Source organism: Barbus barbus, assembly GCF_936440315.1.
Source record: "Barbus barbus genome assembly, chromosome: 16".
Lineage (NCBI taxonomy): Eukaryota > Metazoa > Chordata > Actinopteri > Cypriniformes > Cyprinidae > Barbus > Barbus barbus.
In genome coordinates this window covers 157,767-181,830 of record NC_136744.1, presented here as the reverse complement: position 1 = coordinate 181,830, position 24,064 = coordinate 157,767, and the positions used below count along the sequence as shown (strand labels likewise).

The 24,064-nt window shown below is 44.0% G+C and overlaps 1 protein-coding gene across 3 annotated transcripts in view; it reads left to right on the top strand.

The window, feature by feature from the left end:
- The window catches only part of LOC306882097 (neurexin-1a-like), a gene marked incomplete at its 5' end in the record, with an annotated part of 208,431 nt that overhangs the window by 81,506 nt on the left and 102,861 nt on the right, over nucleotides 1-24,064 (top strand). For all 3 annotated transcript variants that reach the window (XM_079436563.1, XM_079436565.1, XM_079436564.1), the window contains 3 exons: nucleotides 1,107-1,268; nucleotides 1,552-1,993; nucleotides 17,393-17,776. In XM_079436563.1, the coding sequence (XP_079292689.1) occupies nucleotides 1,107-1,268; nucleotides 1,552-1,993; nucleotides 17,393-17,776 (988 nt within the window). The remainder of the gene's footprint in view (nucleotides 1-1,106; nucleotides 1,269-1,551; nucleotides 1,994-17,392; nucleotides 17,777-24,064) is intronic.

Here is a 24,064-nt window from a genome sequence, read left to right as displayed (position 1 = left end):
GAATCAATTTTCAACCAGCTTGCGGTGCGTCGTTACATCTCTAGCCTTTATCGTGTCCTGTCTCTGACCTCTGCTCTCTGTTAACGTCTTGTTGTTCACAGACTTCATAACACTTCCACATATTTCCAGGGGTGAAGCTTATGAGATGCAAAGGTGAAGTGGGGAGGGGTGAAGCGAATAGGCAGATACTTCATCACTCCGACTATAGCGCGTTGTGATTGGATGGTTTACACTGTCAATACAGGAGACGGACCAATGGGCCACTGGCTGCTCACTGTACCTGCGTGATGGTCCTTGATAAAAAACAAAAACAAAGAAACAACATTCTGCTCCGGCCCACCGGGAAAATGCCCGGTATGCCCGATTACCAATCCAGCCCTGGTTGATGGTGCTAAAGTGCCGCCCATAAGGAGCTGCATAACAGCACCCTTATGAATGTGCCCTTGGTGCCATTTCACTGGCTATACTGTTACTGCATAAGTTTGTGAATCAGAATGTGCCAAGGTAGGCTTGTTTGTCTCTCTTATTGCAAGGGTGCTAGTGTTGGAAATACCTGTCTGCTTTTTATTGAACTGATCGTCTTTACCACCAGCTAAATATTGTCACCAAAGAGCCCCGAATGAGGCATGGCCACATCCAACAGAAAGGCTTTGTCTCTGTCTGTAATATCACAATCATTCCCAAAGCCTTATTCACAAGGGAAGTGGTCAGTGGTCAGTTCAGCATCCAGATCCTGAATAGGGGACACATGTTGTGCATATCTTCACAGACAATGAAGTGCATGCTTTGAGGGAGAACATTGAACATGATCTTGTCACTCGAAAGAGGAATAACACACTTTAAGGTGAGTGGCTAGACAAAACATTGAAAATTAGACTGAAATTATAATGTACAGAAAATAAGAAAATCTTATGGTGAGCCTATAAAGTTGCTGGTATGAAGCTCATTCGGATTCATACCAGCATCATCAACCAATGAACTGCTGTGATTCTATAGGGCTTCGGATGTTGTGTGCACTTACAGGTTCCCCATTGCGTTATTATGTATTATGCACTGTGTATCTACAAAAGAAACAGGAACGGAAATCTGTTTTTTTTTTTCTTTAGGTAACAATATCTGTGGATGGAATACTGACCACCACAGGATATACTCAAGAGGACTACACCATGCTTGGATCTGATGACTTTTTCTATGTTGGAGGAAGTCCTAGTACAGCCGACCTTCCGGGATCACCAGTTAGCAACAACTTTATGGGTTGTCTAAGGGAGGTAAAGAACCTGTTATAATATGTACAGAGGAAGCTTCATAGAGCTTTAAAAAGCATTATAAAGCTTTTGTTTGTCCTATGTTAATAGAGCCATTAATTTCAAGAGGGAAATAGTCTAAATTGCGTTTGCAGAACAAAACAGGTACAAATCGCTTGTAATTAATCATTATATGAGTACATCGATCAGTTTTTCCTACCATTGATGTAATGGTTCTGCAAACACAGTTTAGATCAAAAGTGTCTCAAATTATTTCTGTTCAATTGACATTGATTTATATTTATAGGTTGCGTATAAAAACAATGACGTTCGACTGGAGCTGTCCAGACTGGCCTTTAAAGGCGACCCAAAAATTAAGATCCATGGAGTTGTTGCCTTTAAGTGTGAGAATGTTGCCACATTAGATCCCATCACTTTTGAGACACCAGAATCCTTCATCACGCTTCCCAAATGGAACACTAAGAAAACTGGTTCTATTTCCTTTGACTTCCGCACCACTGAGCCCAATGGACTTCTCCTCTTTAGCCATGGGACACCTAAGCAACATACAAAAGAGGCCAAGAGCCCTTTCACACGGAAGGTAGACTTCTTTGCCATTGAGATGCTGGATGGTCTTTTGTATCTGCTTCTGGATATGGGATCAGGCACAACCAAGACACTGGCTGTGAACAAAAAAGTGAACGATGGAGAGTGGTATCATGTGGACTTCCAGAGGGATGGAAGATCAGGTAACATTGTGCTGACTTTTGTAGCGTTAGTAACAGGAGTGCATTTCATTGGCTGACTATGGTAACAAACATTTGTGTCAAACATATTTCAATGATCTGGTGTTTCATGAAACCGTTCAAACAACCATTCACAAACCACTTGACAAAGTTGTGTGGTTGGAACTCCAGCTCTCCACCTGTGGTTAGAAGCATGGTTTGTCTTTGGTCTGTGGTTCCCTGTACGTCTTACATGAAGAAACTTATGCACAGAGGCATCTTTCCTTATACATATATATATATACACACACACACACTCACTCACACACACACACACACACACACGTGGTCAGAATTGTTGGTACCCTTGGTAAATTTGATCAAAGAAGGCTGAGAAAATAAATGTGCATTGTTAATCCTTTTGATATTGTATTAAAAAAAATCATAAAAATCTAAGCTTTCATTGGAGAATAAGAATTTAAAATGGGGGGAAATATCATTATGAAATAAAAGTTTTTTCTCAAATACACGTTGGACCCAATTGCTGGAACCCCTAGAAATTCTTATGAGTAAAATATATCTGAAATATATTCCCATTCATATTCACAATTTTGAGCACACCAGCGTGATTATAAACAGGAAATTATCCAGCCATGGCTTCCTGTTTCACAGAAATATAAATAGGAGGGGAAAAAACAAACAAAGGCCAAATTCCAAATTAATCATCCATCACAATAAGAAAAACCAAAGAATATATTTCTGATGTGCAGAAAAAGATAACTGAGCTTCACAAATTAGAAATTGGCTTTAAGAAAAGAGCTGGAGCAGTGAAAATCCCCATTTCCTCCATCAGGGCAATAATTAAGAATTTCCAATCAACATAAAATATTACGAAACTGCCTGGAAGAGGACGTGTGTCTATATCGTCCTAATACACGGTGAGAAAGAGAGTTTGAGTGGATAAAGACTCTCCAAGGACCACAGCTGGAGAATTGCAGAAAACAGTTGAGTCTCGGGGTCAGAAAACCTTTAAACAAATTGTCAAACAGCACCTACATCAGCACATGTTGTTTGGGAGGGCTTCAAGAAAAAAAATCAAGAAAAGAAAATACTTTCATCAAAAAACAATCTCCAGCATATTCAGTTGTCAGACACAAATGGAACTTCAAATGGGACTGGCTTCTATGGTCAGATGTAACTAAAAAATGAGCTTTTTAGCAGCAAACACTCAAGATGGGTTTGGTGAACACAGGGATAAAAAGTACCCCATGTGTACAATGAAATATACTGCTGTATTTTTAATGTTGTGGGCCTATATTTCTGCTGGAGGTCCTGGACATCTTGTTTAGACACATGGCATCATGGATTCTATCAAATACCAACAGATAAAAAATCAAAAAGGGACTGACTCTGTTAGAAATCGTGGTATCACTTTAGAATAGGGAACACTTATTCACTATTAACTATGACTTTTCCCTCAATAAATTCCTAATTTTCTGCTTATTAATAGTTAGTAAGGTAGTTGTTAAGTTTAGGTATTGGGTAGGATTTGAGATGTAGAATAAGGTCATGTAGAATAAAGCATTAATATGTGCTTAATTACTACTAATAAATGGCTAATATTTATGTCTTTGTAATTTATATTTTATATATTATGCATGCTAATAATTCAAAAACAAACCTTAAAAACAACACAAAAATGGGTCACTGAGCACAAAACCAAGCTTCTGCTGGCCATTCCAGTCCTCTGACCTAAACCCTGTAGAAAATGAGTGGGGTGAACTGAAGAGAAGAAGCACCGTCATGGAGCTGTGAATCTGAAGGATCTGGAGTGATTCTGGATGAAGGAATGGTCTCTGATCTCTTGTCAGCTGTTCTCTAACCTCATCAGACATTATAGAAGAAAGCTCCGGTAACACTTTAGAATAGGGAACACTTATTCACAATTAACTACATCTTTTCCCTCAACAAATTCCTAATTTGCTGCTTTTTAATAGTTAATAAGGTAGTTGTTATGTTTAGGTATTGGGTAGGATTAAGGATGTAGAATAAGGCATTAATATGTGCTTAAATACTACTTATAAATGAACTAATATGGCTAATATTCTAGTAATATGCATGCTAATAAGCAATAGGGGTGGGAATCTTCAGGCACTTCACGATCCAATCCATTTTCCAATTCTGGGAGTCACGATCCGATTCCAAAACGATTCTTGATCTACGTTTTTTCCCCAATTAATTATTCTGCTGTGCAAATACATCTTTACAACTTTACATCTTAACCAAAATTGCAGTTTCTATGCTTTTTGTTTATAATTGGAATCTCTGTGTGTTAGTACTGCCATCTTAAAAGTAGAGCTGCGAATCTTGGTTCACACCTCTTGTGTGTGTGCTTAGATCTGCGTGCGCGTGCGGGTTCTGCTTGCGGTTTTGTTATTTTGTGCGTGCAGTACTGTGATTTGCTTGCACGCTGTGTTCATGCACTTGCGCTGTTTTGTCCCACTTTTTACGCCATAAAAACACAAGCTTAGAATCGTTGAAGAGAGAATTGCAATGCATCGGAGAATCGATTTTTTCTCCCACCTCTAATAAGCAACTAATTAAGAGACCTTAAAATAAAGTGTTACCAAAACTCTTATACTATTTTAGAAAATGGAGGTTTCAATAAGTATTGAATAAAAGGGTAGCCAACAGTTAATTGTGTCCCCCTTTAAATTCTTATTCTCCAGTGAAAGGTTAGATTTTCGTGAATTTTTAAAATAATAGATCAAAAGGATTAACAATGAAGATTTATTTCCACAGCCTTCTTTGATCATATTTACCAAGGGTACCAATAATTCTGACCACGTATAGCCTTAAAGAAGAAAAAGAAAAAAAAATACTGCTCAAAAAGTAAACATGGATTTAAAATGTATAGATGTTTTCAATAAGCTGTTATTAAGTACCGTTCAAAAACAAATTGCACAGTACAATTTGGATCTTTCAGAATACTCTGGAGCATCCCCCCTCCACAGTAGATTTGTTTTCTTCTTGCTTTATACTTTTCACTCACTGTAGACAGAGTTGTAAGAAAATACTCCCCCTCTCTACTTCACTCCTGAGTTACTGTCCTGCAACACAACATGACAGCTGAAGACAGCAACATTTTTTGATTTGCATCTATTTGTTTGCATTTTCTCATGGCCAAGGCCTTGAAATGTCACACTGAAAATTAGATTTGGCCTCCAGCTTTGTTTTTCACTCTGTCTTGAAAGCTGATAATTGCTGTACATAAATTGTTTCATTACCTTGGCTTCATGCTGTGAGTGAGATATGACTGCCACAGGAGCAGTGACCTCACATGGGAATAAATAGCAACTAGGATGTTTGTGGAAACTTGAATGACATAAAAACATAAGGAAGTGCTAAGACAACTATGCATGATATTTTGTCTTTTCTCATGAAAGCAAACATATCATGTTTGTGTTTGAACAGTCATGTGTTTTATGTGCTATATAACCAGCTAATAAATGGGTTTAGGATAACTTGCAGGTAGGTGTTTTGGGGCAGGTGTGTTGGGGCAAGAAGGTAGTCTTTTAGGAGAAGGGCTGGATACCCCTGGTATCTGGGCATACACATTGACAATAAATTGATATGGCATGTTCAAGTAGAAAACATTTGTACTAGATTCTTGTAATTTTCACACTACGGTGTCTGGAAAACACGCACAAAGAAGATGATGAAGTGAATAGTCTTTTATTAATCCACAAGGAGGTAAATCCACAAACAGACAGGCAGGTGACACACGTAAACACAGGACGTACATTAACAATACCTGAAAAAATCTAACTGAAAGACAGGAACTTAAGTACGCCGACCAAATGAGAATAATTAACTAGACACACCTGAACTAAATGAACTCAAATCAAATCAAGTGGGGTGGTTGTGCAGGGGGAGTGAGTGGTTAAAGAGCCGGAGCGAAGGAGGAGACAGGAAAGGAGGAATGAGGTGATGCTGGAGGAGCTGGATTGTCGACTAACCAAGGCGGAGCCAGAGGAACAAGGGTGCCAGTTGGAACCAGTGAGATGATGGTCCATGGTGAAGATGAGGGAGCAGGGAGCCAAGGAGGAGCCATTAGGTCAGAGGGCTGAGGTGGAGTCCGGGATTCGGAGGACAGAGGATCCTCATGCCTATGCAGAGCTGGTGACTGGAAGGCCCAAGGCAGATCCGCGTAATAGGGTGGAGCAGACTGAGGGTGAGCTGAGGGAATGGAAGGAGCCAGTGGAGATGAGGAACAAGCAGATTCTGGAAGAGGAGGTGAGAGAGGGAGGCTGGGTGGGTGGGAACTCTGAAGATGCAGGAGATACTAAGCTACGCAGAACCAGTGGAGATGCAGGAGCGATGTTGCTGACTTGTGCACCAGTCAAATGCATCTTGAGACTCAGGCTTATTGGCTTAGTCGCTTCCTCTTGCGCTAGCTTGTGTGTTTCAGTGGGCTTGGGCTCTCTGTCTACGGTGGGCTCAGGCAATTGCTTCATGCAGTGGGGTGATGGCTGGCTGGGCTCTGGATCGGGAGTGGGGCAGTTGAATTCCTTCTCTGCGAGACCGATTGTGAATGGCGACCCACAATTCACCAGCACCCAATCCACAAATGTGGCAAAGCTCACTCAAGGACCTTCTCCAAACAGCTTAGCCTTTGTCACATTGCCAGGCAGCAGTCTGGGTAGTGCGTCAGTTACGCAAGATCTAAAAAATTCCCTCGTATGGTCCTTAAGGGAGTGATGCTCTTGATCCAGGCAGAGGAGGCTAACTGCAGGAATTTCCATTATGGAGGTTTGATCATCTGTTACATTTTGTTGGCTGTAATGAGGCACACAATGATGAAGAAGAAGAAACAAAGTCTTTATTCAAAATTCAAAATGCACAGGAGATATCCAGGGGGAACACAGGAGAAATAACAACTGCATAAACTGAAATGTGACCAAACAATGAACAGAAGAAACTTAGGGTTTAAATACACAGGCAGATAATATTCAGAACTATGAACACATAAGGAATTAATGAGCAACTATAGAAACAGATGGATGAGGGAATAATAGGAAACTATGGAAACAAACTAGCGAACAGAACTCAGGGAAAACAGGGAACAGAGTGAAAATGAAACAAAAACATACTATATATGTTACAAATACCATTCTGGTTTAATAAAAGTTAATTTCTAGAAAGAAAAAAGCTACATACTCACCCGTTCCAAATGTTTGTGCTGGTTTCAATAACATACCTGCCACTGAGTTCAACATCATTCTACTCTCTTGAGTCAGATAACCCCAGAAGGCCAGACCAAACAAGATGAACCCTGTGACCGTCTTTCGGATGAGACGTTAAACCGAGGTCCTGACTCTCTGTGTCACGGTACGCCCCCAGGAATGGCGTGGAAAGACGAGGTCAGGGTCCAAATGCAGGTAAGGCTTTTAATAATATAAATAAAGGCCAACACGGCACAACAAACACTTCAAATCAATGGCAGACGACATGGCAAGACAAATAATGAACCCAGGCAGAGTAGTGGGAGAGGGGATACTAAATAGTCCGAGACAAATGGGAAACAGCTGTGGGTGTCCTGAGTGTCATGATGATGCGGCAGGTGTGTGTTATGTGGCAGGTGTAAGTGATATGGGAGATGAGTCCGAGAGAACGGGAGATGGCGGCCTCCTGTGGCGCCAGGGAGGAGTGCAGGACCCGGACTCGTGACACTACCCCTCCCTAAAGGAACGGCTTCCAGACGTTCCATCAACCGCAAAAGTCTGGAGGGAGGTGGAACAGGGGGATGGTGAAACAGGGGGAGGGATGGCGGGCCAGGTCCGTGTAGAGGTAGAGGGTCTGGAGACAGAGGCCGAGCAGGAGACCGGGGCGGATTCTGAGGGTTGGACCAGGGAGACTCCAGCCAAACAGGAACCCCAGCGAACGGCCAGGGTGGGACCGGAGGGACAAACCAGGCGGGCACCGCCGCCTCGGGAGCGCTGTGAGCGGGTACCGCCGCTTCGGAAGCCTTGAGAGCGGGCACTGCCGCCTCGGGAGCTTCGCGAGTGAGCACAGCTGTCTCGGGAGCTTCGTGAGTGAGCACAGCTGTCTCGGGAGCTTCGTGAGCGAACGCCGCGCTCTCAGGAGGAACGTGAGTGATCACAGCTGTCTCGGGAGGAACGTAAGTGAGCACAGCTGTCTCGGGAGCAACGTGAGTGACCACAGCTGTCTCGGGAGCAACGTTAGTGACCACAGCTGTCTCGGGAGCTTCGTGAGCGAACGCCGCGCTCTCAGGAGGAACGTGAGTGAGCACAGCTGTTTCGGGAGCTTCGTGAGCGAACGCCGCGCTCTCAGGAGGAACGTGAGTGACCACAGCTGTCTCGGGAGCTTCGTGAGCGAACGCCGCGCTCTCAGGAGGAACGTGAGTGATCACAGCTGTCTCGGGAGCTTCGTGAGCGAACGCCGCGCTCTCAGGAGGAACGTGAGTGAGCACAGCTGTTTCGGGAGCTTCGTGAGCGAACGCCGCGCTCTCGGGAGGAACGGGAGCGAGCACAGCTGTCTCGGGAGGAACGTGAGTGAGCACAGCTGTCTTGGGAGGAACGTGAGTGAGCACAGCTGTCTCGGGAGGAACGTGAGTGAGCACAGCTGTCTCGGGAGCTTCGTGAGTGAGCACAGCTGTCTCGGGAGCTTCGTGAGTGAGCACAGCTGTCTCGGGAGCTTCGTGAGCGAACGCCGCGCTCTCAGGAGGATCGTGAGCGTGCATCGCCGCCTCGGAAGTCTTGTGAACGGGTTCCGCAGCTAAATCCACCCGAAAGGCTGAGCCGCTCAAGTAAAGAGCCCGATTCACGTACTCCTCCAGTGATTCCTCGGGGTGCCAGTAAGGCATAAGGGACTTGAAGGGCTCCACTAGGCCTCCCCAGAAAAAAACCACGAGGCAGGACCTCTCAGTGGTCGACTGACCAGCCAGTCCAGTGAAGTCCCTGGCATAATCCTCAATGCTCCGTTTCCCCTGGCGGATGTTGAGGAGCCTCCCTGCTGGACCCATCTTAGCTGGGTTCATTCTGTCACGGTACGCCCCCAGGAATGGCGTGGAAAGACGAGGTCAGGGTCCAAATGCAGGTAAGGCTTTTAATAATATAAATAAAGGCCAACACGGCACAACAAACACTTCAAATCAATGGCAGACGACATGGCAAGACAAATAATGAACCCAGGCAGAGTAGTGGGAGAGGGGATACTAAATAGTCCGAGACAAATGGGAAACAGCTGTGGGTGTCCTGAGTGTCATGATGATGCGGCAGGTGTGTGTTATGTGGCAGGTGTAAGTGATATGGGAGATGAGTCCGAGAGAACGGGAGATGGCGGCCTCCTGTGGCGCCAGGGAGGAGTGCAGGACCCGGACTCGTGACACTCTGTGGTCATTAAAAATCCCAGGATGTCTTTCGAAAAGAGTAGAGGTGTGACCTCGGCATCCTGGCCAAATTTCCCCATTGGTCTCTGACCATCATGGCCTCCTAATCATCCCCTTACACTGATTGGCTTCATCACTCTGTCTCCTCTCCACCAGTAAGCTGGTGTGTGGTGGGCATTCTGGCGCACTATGGCTGCCGTCGCATCATCCAGGTGGATGCTGCACACTGGTGGTGGACGAGGAGACACCACCCCTCACAATGTAGAGCGCTTTGAGTGCTTAGAAAAAAGCAGAAAAGCGCTATATAAATGTAATGAATTATTATTATTATTATTACTCTAGCTTGGCTGAGGAATGTAGTTGCTTCTTTCTACAGTTCTTGTACTGAACATGCAAAGATATTGTTCATACTCTCACTGCTCACCATCTGCGTTAGGCAGAAAGGATATGGCAGGGAGCCGAGGCCATCCAACTCCTCTAAATTTTCATCGCCTACTTCTGTGAGGTATTTAGCCATCCAGCAAATGAATCATCTGTGAGAGAACAACTTGATTAAAAGTTCTGTATTCCAGCTGCTGCCTATGATAATACAATGGGGTCTGAACACTTTATTCATCTCTACACCAGGGTTGCCAATCGGATGAAGAACTGTATCAATGAGTCGCCAGCCTGTCACGAGTCCGGGTCCTGCACTCCTCCCTGGCGCCACAGGAGGCCGCCATCTCCCGTTCTCTCGGACTCATCTCCCATATCACTTACACCTGCCACATAACACACACCTGCCGCATCATCATGACACTCAGGACACCCACAGCTGTTTCCCATTTGTCTCGGACTATTTAGTATCCCCTCTCCCACTACTCTGCCTGGGTTCATTATTTGTCTTGCCATGTCGTCTGCCATTGATTTGAAGTGTTTGTTGTGCCGTGTTGGCCTTTATTTATATAAATAAAGGCCAACACGGCACAACAAACACTTCAAATCAATGGCAGACGACATGGCAAGACAAATAATGAACCCAGGCAGAGTAGTGGGAGAGGGGATACTAAATAGTCCGAGACAAATGGGAAACAGCTGTGGGTGTCCTGAGTGTCATGATGATGCGGCAGGTGTGTGTTATGTGGCAGGTGTAAGTGATATGGGAGATGAGTCCGAGAGAACGGGAGATGGCGGCCTCCTGTGGCGCCAGGGAGGAGTGCAGGACCCGGACTCGTGACACAGCCCTGCAGTCCACGTCTTTCCACTGCCAGCCTCGTCTCTGGCATGCTAAAATCAGGCCATGAGCCCATACAGAGCAGCGAGCCCATGCAGTAACTTAATTTTCGCAGAGCTCTGCCAGCACCTCTATCTCTGGAATAGGGCTTGTGAATTCATGTATAAGATCCAATAAATAATTGGAAAACCCTTGGGAAGAGGAATTCTCTGATACAATGTTGGTCCTTTAAAGCTGCAAGTAGTCTGCCTGCAAACTGAGAACATCATCCTCCTGGTTTTGGAGAAATCCTCTGCTTGACATCATCTTAGGACACCCAGGATTTGTAAAACACTCACCTGCCCTTTCCTGGTCCTTTCCTTCCCAAGTCACCTGAAATTCCGCCGTGGGCAGTAAACCCTACCACAATCAAGAGTCTAGTGGATCAACAGTCTATGGTTATTCTCCCTTGCTACTCCTACTTCTAGGATGTAATGAGCCTCCTATTTACCACCACACAGATCACAGATCAACCTCCTACCAGTGGCGTAGCCAGAATTTTCAAGTGTTTGTGCGGCGTGTAGAAGCTGAATATCAGCGCGCTTATACTGCATGACAGTTAAAGCCTGGTTTATACTCACGCGAGCACGTGGCTCAAGTTACTGCCAGAAGAATACACGGACTGATTTAATTTTATTTTTAATATTATTTTGTTTATGTTTTCATTATATTTATTGTGATTAACCTCCCTTTCTTGTTCACAGTATAATGGCATTAAATCATTGCACGCAATCACGGAGAATAACTCAATAAGATGATCAAACTTATTTTTAATTAGCGATTTTGAGCTGGAAATATTTCTTTATTTAAATCATAAAGTCAGCGCATGAAAAATGTGATTATATGTAATACAACAAGTGTTACATACAACAAGCCCAGGGAGGGGAAAGATGAAAAAAAAGAAAAATCAATAGCACAGATGGATAGCCGGATAACAGGGTCCGGCATGCTCCGACAGTGAAGCAATCCAGAGGGTGCCCTCCTATACAGCCTTCAGATATAAATAATATCATAAATAAATATGATATTATATACCTATTTTAAACAACCATCTACATATTTATTAACTCACAAATGCAACCAAAATATATAACATGAACATTTATCTGAAATTTTCACATCCTGTACATCAATTGGGACATTCAGAACAATAAAAAAGGCCTATACACTATATATATATATATATACAGTGTCCTCCAAAGGTATTGGAACAGTAAAGACAAAATTGCTCTGTTGGCTGTGGAGTCAAGTCATTTACTAATATGATTAAAAGATGAATATGAGTCAACACTACAGAATGTCACATTTTATTATTGGGTGATTCAACACACAGATGTTTTACCAGCTAAGAAGTTCAGCACTTTTAGAGTTCATCCCTCTATCTGATGTGAGCATAAGTATTGGAACAGTTGCCTCTCAGGTCTTTCTAAGTGATCAGCTGTGTCTTGTTGCATTAATTCTATTAAAAGCAGGGAATGTGTCGTACCAGTAGTGTTGCTTTCGTCAACGAAAATTATGACTAAATATCATCGTCAACGAACCTTTATCACGTGACGAAAACGAGACGAGACGCAACATAAATGCTGGTCATGTGAAGATGACTATAATTAAATGTATAATGCAATATTGTTGATGAATAAAAACAAGACTAAATGTGGTTTACAAAATATAACTATGCTAAAATGTCTCTTCATTGTTGTTGACCAAAATAAGACAAAACAAAATGTTATAACGTTATTTCATCTCGTTTTCTGTTTCCTGTGTCTCACTTCAGGGGCTGCATCAGGTCGCACTGCGCAGACGCAGGCGACATCACTTCCTCAAGCCCCACTTGCGGCATTATTTAGAAGACAACAAACAAAGTTAAGTCTGACACAGAGAAAGGGACCGATGTCTGGAATGGATGTATTCTTGAGTTTATAAGGTAACAATAGGAGAGTTTAACAGAATTACCAGCCCGAGTCCGTCTTTTTCCCCTTCTCCCAAATCAGATTATACTGTTTCAGCTATTAAAATAGTTCAGTTTTGTATGTAATGGCAAAGTGATTATATTTTGTTTCATTTTTTTTATTAAGTTCATTTAGAAAAACGTTTGGAGCATTTTTTTTGTTCGTTAAATAAGTTTTTTTCTTTCTTAAAGTAATGACCAAGCAGCCAGCGGCTGGTTAAATAGAATTGCATTACTAAAAAGAGACTAAAATACAATTTTCATTGACTAAAACTAGTCTTTTAGTTGACTTATAGTTGACTGAAACTTGACTAGACTAAAAAGAGTATGAACATGACTAAAACTAATAAAAACTAAAATGACAGCTTCACACAAAGACTAGACTAAAACAAAGTGCTGTTCTTTTTATTTGGTAAAACATCTACGTGTTGAAACGGCTAATAATAAAATGTGACATTCTGTAGTTTTGTCTCATATTCATCTTTTAATCATATTTGCAAATGTCTTGACTCCACAGCCAACAGAGCAATTTTGTCTTTACTGTTTCAATACTTATGGAGGGCACTGTATATATACATAAACACACACACACATATATATATATATATATATATATATATATATAGATACATTCTCTAGATAGATAGATAGATAGATAGATAGATAGATAGATAGATAGATAGATAGATAGATAGATAATAAAGAAAATAAACAATTGGAAAAACTATTCTGGCTGCTAATATGGGCTCAGTGCTAAAAATCCTTTCTACACAACCAAATTACAAGCAATAGCAGAAAATAAATACAATAGAACAAAGACACAAGTTCAATAAACAGTGCTTTTCAGGTTTTTCAGCTCAGTCTAAAAGAATTGTTCAGGTAAGCTACAGAAATGTAATAATCAAATATACAATAACTACATAGTCTTCACTGTATAAATTAAATATAGATGTTTGATGTTACAACGGTTATTTAGTCAGGAGCAGTGAGCACCTGTATTTTTCTTTGACAGCATTAGATTTATTATTAGTTTGCTTTCACTTTAAGAATGAAAGCATGGATTTAATATACTGATACACATACTCATCCATGCACAAAAAAGTGGAAGAGAGCTCAATTCAGTATTTGCACGGTGTAGACACAGCTGTCTGTGTGCGTGCACTTCAGATGTGTGCGCAGAAGACTTCTCACACACTGCTCGACTGTTCCGCCAACAACCCGAGCGTCTTTTATGCTCACTTTATGCCTTCAGGCAGTCATGATACGTGAGTTTGAACAAGAATGCACGCGTTGGCGGTAATGCATAGATGGACATTATGTGAAAATGAGGACAGTGCCAAAATAAAGGTGCCTATTTATACTACAGATATCGATATTTTACGGGTGGCATCGATGCATCGTATCGTCAGACATCGTATCGATGTATCGATCCATATCGATGAATCATTACACCCCTAGTGCTGATCCACCATCTGATGTATTCGGAATAAGAAAGAAACAGACTAATATTAGCGTAGATGCCATTCTTCTAACAATGTAACAAGTACATCAGGTGTTTTGGGAAGTGTTCCCGGTTCCGGTTGGCCTAATTAATGCAGCCTAACAATCCTTTAACGGATTTTAATGATATAAATGTGATAGTATTATGTGTAAGCCAGGTTAAAGAGATGGGTCTTTAATCTAGATTTAAACTGACAAGAGTGTGTCTGCTTCCCGAACAGTATTAGGTAGATTGTTCCAGAGTTTGGGAGCTAAATAGGAAAACGATCTCCCGCCCGCAGTTGATTTTGATATTCTAGGCATTATCAAATGGCCAGAGTTTTGAGATCACAGCGGATGTGAAGGACTATAATGTTATAAGAGCTCGCTCAAATACTGAGGTGCCAAACCATTCAGGGCTTTATAGGTAATTAGCAAGATCTTAAAATGTATACAATGTTTAATAGGGAGCCAGTGCAGTGTTGACAGAACCAGGTTAATGTAGTCATACTTCCTGGCCATGGAGGAATATGTGGAAGAGTTGATCCAGCTCCATCCATATCCCTATTTCTTCCAGCTTCTTCTTTGTGGCCAAAAGGGATGGAGACTTACAGTTCTGTAAACATACCCTGTCCTTCAGCAAATTAACAGTAAAGTACCCTTATTCCCTCATCCCAGCTGCCTTGGAACTGCTGCATAGAGCCAATATTTTCACAAAGCTTGACGCTTGCAGCTCAGATAACCTAATCCATTAAAAATACTATGGCCCAAAAAAAAATGCAAACATACAAATGCAAAGTAATAATAATAATAATAATAATAATAAGTATTGCCGGATCTTTGCCTTGAACTCTGTCACTCTGTGGTCGTCATCCTCAGCTCTCATCAGCTGTGTGTTTAGGAGGCGATGCGGTAAATGGAAACTGACACATTTTAATCTGTTGACATTAAAACCTTGCATACAGGGGTGCTGTGGTGGAAATGCCGGACAGGCCGCCCAGCTGCAATGATAACCCAATGCACAGACACATTAAATCCATCATTTACAGTGAGCTGTAGTGTATGAGCAAAACAGGGAATTGTGTCCCAGTTCTCCGCTCCTGGATAGTTTGGAGCCACAATGTTGCGTGCATTGTCATGAACATATGCCGATACTTTTCCAGTAAGTCCCTAAGTCTTCACCGCATCAATTAGTTTAGGTGTGGGGTTCTCTGTGTGTCTGCTTGGCATACTCTGTGTTAGTAGGACAGCTGAATTAATTCACCAGTGCTTATCGATGTAGTGGCACATTATTGTTATATAGCTGTCCATTGTGAGTGCCATCCTGCAGTCAGTCTTAAGGGCCAATAACTTTCTGCTATCAAGTTGTGTCTTCAGATCTATGGGTAATAGTACGTCTTGAAGGGATTTCGTAATTGGGATCAAATGTAGCTAAATATCTCTTGAAAACCTTCACCACCGATGGGCAAAATTTATTTTACTACCATTGAACAGATTCTCTGTGTTATCTCCTTAGATAGCTGTGCATCGTGTCTTCTCCCTGATAACATAGAGGGCAAAGTTTGTTGTCCTTCATCACACAATGCTTGTGGATGTTTGCTTTGCAAGGGATATTGCAATGTATTTGTACTACTGCTGCATTTATTAATACCACATAGCATATTTCACAAGTCACTTTGTCACCCTTTCTGTCAAAATGGTCCCACACAGTACTTTTTTTACTTAGCGAAATACGTACATGGTTGCATGTGTCAACATGCCCCCTTGAGTTAACAAATATGTAGAGCATATTTCTTTAACCATGCAACAAATGGCCAATATGACCATCCCAAAATTGGTTTAATAAACCAGTGGCACATCCACTCAGTAATGCATTACAATAGTCTAGTCACACTGAATGTGTGAATTTGCTTTTTAGCATGTAAGTTGTAAGGCTCCACGCATCCGGCCCAAAGAAGGTTTCCGGTGGTGGATGAAGGTTTCCTGCGTGCTCGGTCTTTCCAAATGTGCAAAGTTCTTCAATTTTAATTAAACTCTAATCTGACTCCATTTTATCATTTAATCTGACTCCATTTTAGTTTGACCTCGTATTTAGCTTGAAATACAAATTGATTGTTTGTCCATTTCTAATTTGTATTCTTCTGATATTTGATTATTCTAGTTAACTCTTGACTTTATGTTTACTCGTTCATTCGGTTGCTCATGTCTTTAACAAGGATGCAACGTAATCTACTAGAGTCAATAATTACAGAGTAGAACAGAATAAGGTCAAATGTAACAATTTATTCTCAGTCAGGTAAATATTGTATGTATTATCTCAATTCCACAGCAATTCAAAGAGATCAAATCATATCAATACAAAACATCGAATTCTCAAAGATAAATCTATGAGTAAAGAATGCAAACCTGACTTTATAGAAATACATAGTGTAAGGTATTACACTACGGGCTTCTGACTACAGAATCGCCCCGACCTTTTGCCACATTCTCCTTAAGTACTTCAGACCAGAATAAACATCCCCCAAACTCGAGACAGGAACTAACAATTTGGATTTGCTTTGATCAAGCCAAGTTGGCACCTTTTGGGACAGAAGGTAATTTGCATGAAAACCACTATGTTGGTCCGCCCTCTACAGTATGCAAAATGTCTCTGAACTCTTAGGATTTGTATTACCTTTTAGTTTACTTCTTATAAGAATGAGACCATTGTAACAGTCGCCCTGAGACAATTCAAATGATACCAAACATGACTGTAAATAACACTTGCATTAATGTAGAATATTACATTCTTCTATTGATCATTCTGAGTGAAGGGACGGATGGGTGATGGAAAGGAAGGGATGAAAAGGAACTGATGCATATGTGAGAGAGGCATTTTCTTGTATTCTCTCTCAGTGGGATGTGGAGACAGATGTCTGTATGTTAATGCACTGTGTGTGTGTGTGTTGTCCATCTCAGGAGTTCAAAGTGTCTGAGATTCTGTAATCCTTACAAAGTGCAAGCTGTAAGAGAGTGCAGCTTGTCTAATGTTTAAATATATATTTCATGTAATTTCAGTCTCTATATGATTTGAAACAAACATTGATGAGGTGGTGGTGTGTAACCTGTACCTCTTGTATGTATATATTTTTGTATTTATTTACACATTAACCCTAATTTTAAAACTTACCTAACGTGTAATGGTGTATTATAATGGTTTACAACTGTGAATACGTTCAAATATGTATTCATAGTAAGTGTTATCATGCATCATATTTGTACTTTATTCTCTAATACATAACAGGATTTACTTTGTACAGTCTCACATTTTTCTCTGGCATTATTGAATTCCAGGTACCATCTCTATCAACACAATTCGCACACCCTACCAAGCCCCAGGAAACAGTGAGATCCTTGACCTGGATGAAAGCCTGTATCTAGGAGGACTGCCAGAAAATAAAGCTGATATGGTGTTTCCTACTGAGGTGTGGACTTCTCTGCTCAACTATGGTTATGTAGGCTGCATCCGTGACTTCTTCATCAGTGGTCAGAGCAAAGACATCCACCGCATAGCTGAGGCGCAGAAGGCAGCAGGCGTAAAGCCCTCTTGCAGTAAAGAGGCTCCTAAGCAGTGTCTCAGTAACCCCTGCCAAAACAATGGAATCTGCAGGGAAGGGTGGAACCGTTATGTGTGTGACTGCTCCAGGACGGGCAATCTTGGACGCTCCTGTGAGAGAGGTGAGGCTGACACTTGTTTTAAATGCTTATCACTACACATTTCTTAAATATTGCAGAAACGTTGTATTATATTGCAGTTTCATTAAGATGGAGGTTTCTTGTTTCATTGTTGTAGCTGTTATTTGGGAAAGGACGTTTTGTGTGTTCCTGTGTAGTTTTTGATTTTCAGTGTCAAGATCCTGACATCCACTTTAAGCTCTCTTTTGCCATTGAAGCCACTCTGTCTATGGGATGACATTAGTCTCAAAATTATTAACATAATTTATAATATATACATAATTATCCATGTACTTGATACAGGTTTCTTACCACCCACAATCAAATGCCACTCAACTTAAAGGGGACCTATTATGCAAAAATCACTTTTATAAGGTGTTTGAACACAGTTGTGTGGCCGCAGTGTGTGAAAACAACCAGCCTATAATGTTAAAAATCCACCAACTCATTTTTTTTTTAAACCAATAAATCATAAACAGTCTCTCCAAACGAGCGGTTTCAGATTCTCCCTCTGTGCACGTCACTGAGGGGAAAAAGTCCCGCCCATTTGTGACGTACTCTGTCCTATTAGCATAAACACAGCCCTGAGTGAGAAGATGCGGTCCGCCATTACTGGAGATATATACAATGTCAGCCCCAAAGAGGCTTTACAAGTGTTGTGTTTTGGGATGCACTAATGAACATAGGAGTCTCCATAATCTCCCCTCATCTGAGCCGAGGACACTGTGGTTAAATTTCATTTTCGAAGGAAATATCCCGGAAAAAAATTGGTAACGTCCCCTATATGTTTAGAAAAAGTAAGTATCACGCATTTGTTTTCCAAATTGCCTTTCTGAAATAGCTTCTTGGCACTCTTTAAGGCTAATTGCTAAAGCTATCATAGTTTCTTGTGTGTTTTCTCTGATGCTGCCTTCAAGTGCTGCCAGAATGATCATGAATAGGAATGTGGTAGTTAAAAGTTGTGTATGAAAGCAATGTGAGTCAATCGCTTGAAGTTGTCGAGCTCATAATCAGAAGTGGTACTTATAAAGTTTGTGATAGCATGATACCAGCTATGTTGTTATTTTTATCCCGCTGTGCTCCCTGTCTGTGTAATTCATAAACGCAAATTTGTTACGCACAGTATAATCAGATGACTGACTTTGAAACCGAGTAGTTTTCTGTAAAGATAACAGGCTTGTATTAATAGTGGAATGTTTATTTGCAAGGCTAGCACTGCTAATGCTGGAGCTGGAGCTCTTGAAGCTCCGCTCTCTTCTCCGGGAGCAACAGCTCTCTCACATTTAAAGCAACACACTCAAAACAGCGCGTTTTGGCTCATACGCTAAAAGTGGCAATTTTAACAAGCAATTAAAATTTATCTGTGGGGTATATTGAGCTAATACTTCACATATACGCTCTGGGGACATCAGAGACTTATTTTACATCTTGTAAAAAGGGGCATAATAGGTTCCCTTTAAATCAACTTAAAGTGCGCAGCAGTTTCTACAAATAGAGACATATTAGTGAATACAATTGTTTTCTTTTTTGAATAACATTGATTGTATTGTTACAATGGCATATGTCAAGGGGTTTGATATATTAGGCAGCATGTGAACAGTCAGTTGCATGCATTGAAAGCAGGACTTGGATAACACTGGGAAGCGTGCCCTTCCGCTTGGAAGAGGCACACTGTGGAGTCACCTCCTCCCAGAAGGGGTTAAGTGACATTTAGAAATGTGTAGGGCCCTATTGCACATGGAAGTCTCTGAGATGGCTTCGGCTGCATCATTAGAGATGGCAGAACATGGTCTGCCAGGGGAAACACGGCTCTAATAAACATACTGTGGAATACACATATGGGATCCCAGCAGGGTCTCTCATATGGGCACTAGCCCCACACCAGATTTCAAGAATTTATTGGCTGAAAAGCCTGGCGCCAGACACTCCGCCACGTCCGGACGCCGGAGTGCTGGAGGACTCGACAGGGTTTGCGTGGTTAAGGAACTCTCTGGAGAATTAGGCTTAAGGATGCCGCAAGCCGACTCTGATCCGCGCCTCTAAGTGCCACTACCCGTTTGAGGTGAGAACACAGGAGGAAACCGGTTCGACATGAACTAAACGAAAAAGCAGATCCTTCCTCAGAGGAATCAGCCAGGGAGGGGCTGTCGCGAGGAGCATGAGTTCTGGGAACCAGAACAGGACCTGCTCCTCGTCCTCCCTGATCTTGCACAGTGTCTGTGCTAGCAGGCTCACTGGGGGGAACGCATATTTGCGCAGGCCCTGGGGCCAGCTGTCTGCCAGTGCTTCCGTGCTGAGCGTTGCCTCGGATAGGGAGTAGAACCACTGGCAGTGTGTGGTTTCTGGAGATGCAAACAGGTCTACCTGAGCAACTCCGATCCGACTCCAAATAAGCTGGACCGTCTGGGGATGGAGTCTCCACTCCCCAGGAAGTGCCGCTTGAGACAGCTCGTCGGCCACCTGATTTAACACTCCTGGGATGTGGATGGACCTTAGATGCTTCTGACTCCAGAAGAGGAAGTGGCGGGTGAGTTGCGACAGGAGCGTAAACCGCCTTGCTGTTTGATATATGCAATGGTCTCAGTGTTGTCCGTACAGACCAGAATGTCCTTGCCCCGAAGGCGCCCTCTGAGGCGGCTCAAGGCAAGGCGTACTGGCAGCAACTCAAGGCAATTGATATGCCAACGCAGTTGGGGACCCGTCCATACCCCTGACACTGCGTGCCCGTTGTACGTGGCTCCCCAGCTGGTGGCCGAGGCATCCGTGAATACCACAGCATGCCTGGATATCTGCTTCAGGGGCAATCCTGGCCGAAGGAACGAGGGATCTGACCACAGGCTGAAGGTTTTGCGGCAGGCAGTAATCTGAACCCGGTGAGTACTGCGTTTCCACGCCTACCTCAGGATTCGGCCATTGAGCCATTGAGCCAGTGCTGAAGCGGTCTCACATAGAACAGACTGCGCGGAACTATCACTGCAGCTGCAGCCATATGCCCCAGGAGCCTCTGAAATAGTTTCAGTGGGACCGCCGTCCTGCCTGATAAAGTCTTGAGGCAGTTCAGCACCGACTGAGCACGTTCCTGGGTGAGGTGTGCTGTCTGGCTGACCAAATCCAACTCCATGCCGAGAAAAGAGATCATCTGCGTTGGCACGAGTTTGCTCTTTTCCCAGTTGACCCGAAGACCCAACTGGCTGAGGTGCCTGAGCAGCAGGTCCCTGTGTGCGCACAACTGCTCTTGAGACTGTGCAACTATGAGCCATTCGTCTAAGTAGTTGAGGATGCGCACACCCCATTCTCTCAGGGGAACCGCCTCCGTGACTTTGGTGAAGACGTGAGGCGAAAGGGACAGCCCGAAGGGCAGGACCTTGTACTGATATGCCCGACCCTCGAACACTAATTGCAGGAATGGCCTGTGTCCTTCAGGTCAATCGCTGCAAACCAATCTAGGGGACGGACGCACCCGAAAATGCGTTTCTGGGTAAACATCTTGAACAGCATCTTGTGAAGTGTACGGTTCAAAACTCGCAGATCCATGATCGGTCGTAACCCACCGCTTTTTTTGGGCACAATGAAGTAAGGGCTGTAAAACCCCGACCTCATATTGGCTGGAGGGACTGGTTCTATCGCATCCTTCGCCAGCAGGACAGCAATTTCCGCACGCAAGACAGGGGCATCTACGGCCTTGACTGAAGTGAACCGGATGCCCCTGAACTTGGGGGGACGTCGGCGTGAACTGAATCGCGTAGTTGAGTCTGAGCCACCGAGACGGACCGGGGAGTGCTAGCCAGGCTCCGAGAGACCGTGCCAGCGGGACCAACAGGGCCACCGACGTACCCGCCGTGGGTCAGCGAGGTGGAACACAGGGACCCGGCCCGAGGCCTGTGATGGCAGGGGGCGGGGTCTGGATGTGCAGTGTAACACTCACTTGATTCCTCCCCGTGTGAAACACAGGAACCTGGCTTGAGGCTTGTGACAGCCCAGCATGTGACGACTTGAAGAGAGGACTCAAATGGCAGGTTTGGCGGGGGCCTGGATGGGCTGGGCATCCTGTTTACAACCGTGTGACACGGGAGCATTCAGGAACTGTACCTTTTCCTGCTCCCTCATGTCGGGCAGACACAGCCAGAGATGGCGCTCCTGGACCACAAGTGTGGACATCGCACGCCCCCGAGACTGTGCGGTCACCTTCGTCGCTTGAAGCGCGAGGTCCGTCGCAGCACGCAGCTCATGTAGAACTGCCAGGTCATGACCACCCGCCGCGTGCCATGGCGTGGAGGGCAGAAGCCGCCTCTCCACAAGCTCTATAAGCACTGCCAGTTAGGCCTGACGAATACTTACAGGCCATTGAGGGGAGACACGGCTCACCCCACAGAGTGGTAGCGGCTGTTGGACACAGTTGCATGGCCACAGACCGCTCCACTGAGGGGATGCCCTTGTACCCCAAAGTGACTCCACCATCGAGGGTGGTGAGGGGGAGGAGACACAAGATGTGTTTCAGGCAGTGAAAGGTGCCGTCCATGACCTCGTAAGCTCTTCAAGCACTTCCAGGAAGAATGGCACCAGAGGGGGGCACTGAGAACCAGCGCTACCCCCACCGAGAAACCACTCGTCCAGCCTCAAAGAATCGGGACGCGGTGGAGGATTCCACACGAGCCCGACATTCTCGGCTGCCCGGGAAAGAATAGTCGTCATCTCTGAGTCTGGCTCGGACAACGCTACCACACTCAAAGGGGGCAACGCAGCCGGGTCGTCATTCCCAAAGAGAGAGAGCTCGCCCTCCGATGCAGCGATCGGCGTCTGGTCGTCAGGGGGAGCACCAAAGGAAATGGGTGGTGTACCCTGCTCTGCAGAGGTCCCAGCCCGCTCCAACAGCAATCCCACCGGCTGCGGAGCGCTTGAGGGGTGAGGAACTCCTCTTGGGGAAGCCCTCACTGGGACGAACGCTGGATTGCGGCAGAGGGACTCCGCCATGTTTGACATAGCGGAGTCTATTACACAACTCCGAGATGGTCATGTCCCCACAAGAAGAACATGAACCATCCACGAAAGCTTCCTCAGCGTGCTGAATGCCCAGACACGTGAGGCAACGATCGTGACCGTCCTGAGGTGCCAGAAAACGACCACACCCAGAAATGCACGGGTGATAAGACATCTTTAAAAACACGCGATCACCCGTGTTGCTGTTTTAGAGAAATTGCTCTTTTAGTGCTGAAGCACGCAGGGGGCTGGCCACCGCACACTCCTGGTGTGGCTGTCTGCACAATCTACGTTGAAGCCGCGAGATCGTGACCACCGCTGCTGTCGCCATAACGCCCGCACTCTCGTTCTCTCTGCAACACCGAAGTAGAGAGCAGTAATGATGCACCACTGCTCGGCTCCGAAGCGAAAGGATGAATTAATGCGGTCCACCTGCTGCCTCTTATACTCACGCTGTGATCAGCGGTAGCTGGATGCGAATTACCGCATGCCAATGTCCATCGGCTCGTTTAGTTACACTCGAAGTGGATTGGTCTCTCTGGCGAGATCCCAGTTTCGTCTGTCATATGACGTGACTCGGAGTGACCGACTGAAAGGGTAGTTCTATGTGAAAGCTTGAGCACCCCCATAGCCAAAATGGCATTATCATAACACCCCGCCAATATTTGACTGTGAGATTGGGAGTCGAATCAGGCTCCTCCTATCGAAGCTTTAAATCGTCGACTATTCAAGGTCACCCCTAGTCTCAGTCCTTTATTTTTTGCAGATTTGGGAAGAGTAAAATTTACATATGTTACTTCAACAACCAGATAAATTTACACTTGTCCAGTTGCATCTAAAATGTATTTCAAACCACCTCCTGAAGTGGTTTGTGTGATTGGATTTCTGTTTTAAGTGCTTGTTGGAGGGTATTTATATCTTTTTTTTTTTTATTGGATAACTATCCAATTAAAGAAAATGCATGAAGTGGCCAATTGTAAACAGGCCCAAAGAGTTCAAGGTGTTTCTTTGGCCTTCAAATTCCCCAGATCTCAATCTGATTGAGCAATTATGAGATGTGCTGGACCAACAAATCCAATCCATGGAGGCTCCACCTCACAACTTGCAGGGCTTGTAGGATCTACTGCCAATGTCTGAGTGTCAGATACCTTAGGACACAACCAGAAGTCTTGTGAAGTCCACGCCAACACATTAGAGCTGTTTTGGGGGACCAATACGATATTTGGCAGTTGGTTTCATTGTTGTGGCTGATCAGCGTATGTCCTTAAAACTACTCCTGTTCAACTGATCGCAGTACACCGGGTCATTAAAGGT